Source organism: Penaeus monodon, chromosome 24 (assembly GCF_015228065.2).
Source record: "Penaeus monodon isolate SGIC_2016 chromosome 24, NSTDA_Pmon_1, whole genome shotgun sequence".
Lineage (NCBI taxonomy): Eukaryota > Metazoa > Arthropoda > Malacostraca > Decapoda > Penaeidae > Penaeus > Penaeus monodon.
The window spans coordinates 9798993-9799263 of NC_051409.1; the positions used below are offsets into that span (position 1 = coordinate 9798993).

At 48.0% G+C, this 271-nt stretch overlaps 1 protein-coding gene across 1 annotated transcript in view; it reads left to right on the forward strand.

The window, feature by feature from the left end:
• Positions 1 to 183: 183 nt before the first annotated feature.
• The window catches only part of LOC119588845 (inositol hexakisphosphate and diphosphoinositol-pentakisphosphate kinase 2-like), a gene marked incomplete at its 3' end in the record, with an annotated part of 41624 nt that continues 41536 nt past the window's right edge, over positions 184 to 271 (forward strand). The window contains 1 exon segment of the mRNA XM_037937485.1: positions 184 to 249. Within this exon segment, the coding sequence (XP_037793413.1) occupies positions 184 to 249 (66 nt within the window).

A 271-nucleotide genomic window follows, 5' to 3' on the forward strand; every position in this document is an offset into this window, starting at 1 on the left:
TCTATATTAGTCAACGTCAAACGACCCAGTTCTGTGCCTGTGGGTTTGTCTGACAAGTTCTCCTGCCGCGAAAATTACTATAGTTACCATTTATAGTTACCACTTACATTTACCAAACCGTGTCGTGTCCGATTGCCTGCTGCAGTCGAGAGTGTAGTCGGCTTCAACTTCTGTATTTACATAATGGACCTCGGTTGGCCTCGGGCTCTTTGGAAATTCGAACACTTGCTGATCTGTCCTCGGAGGCAGGTCAGCCCATGAGGAGCCCGTA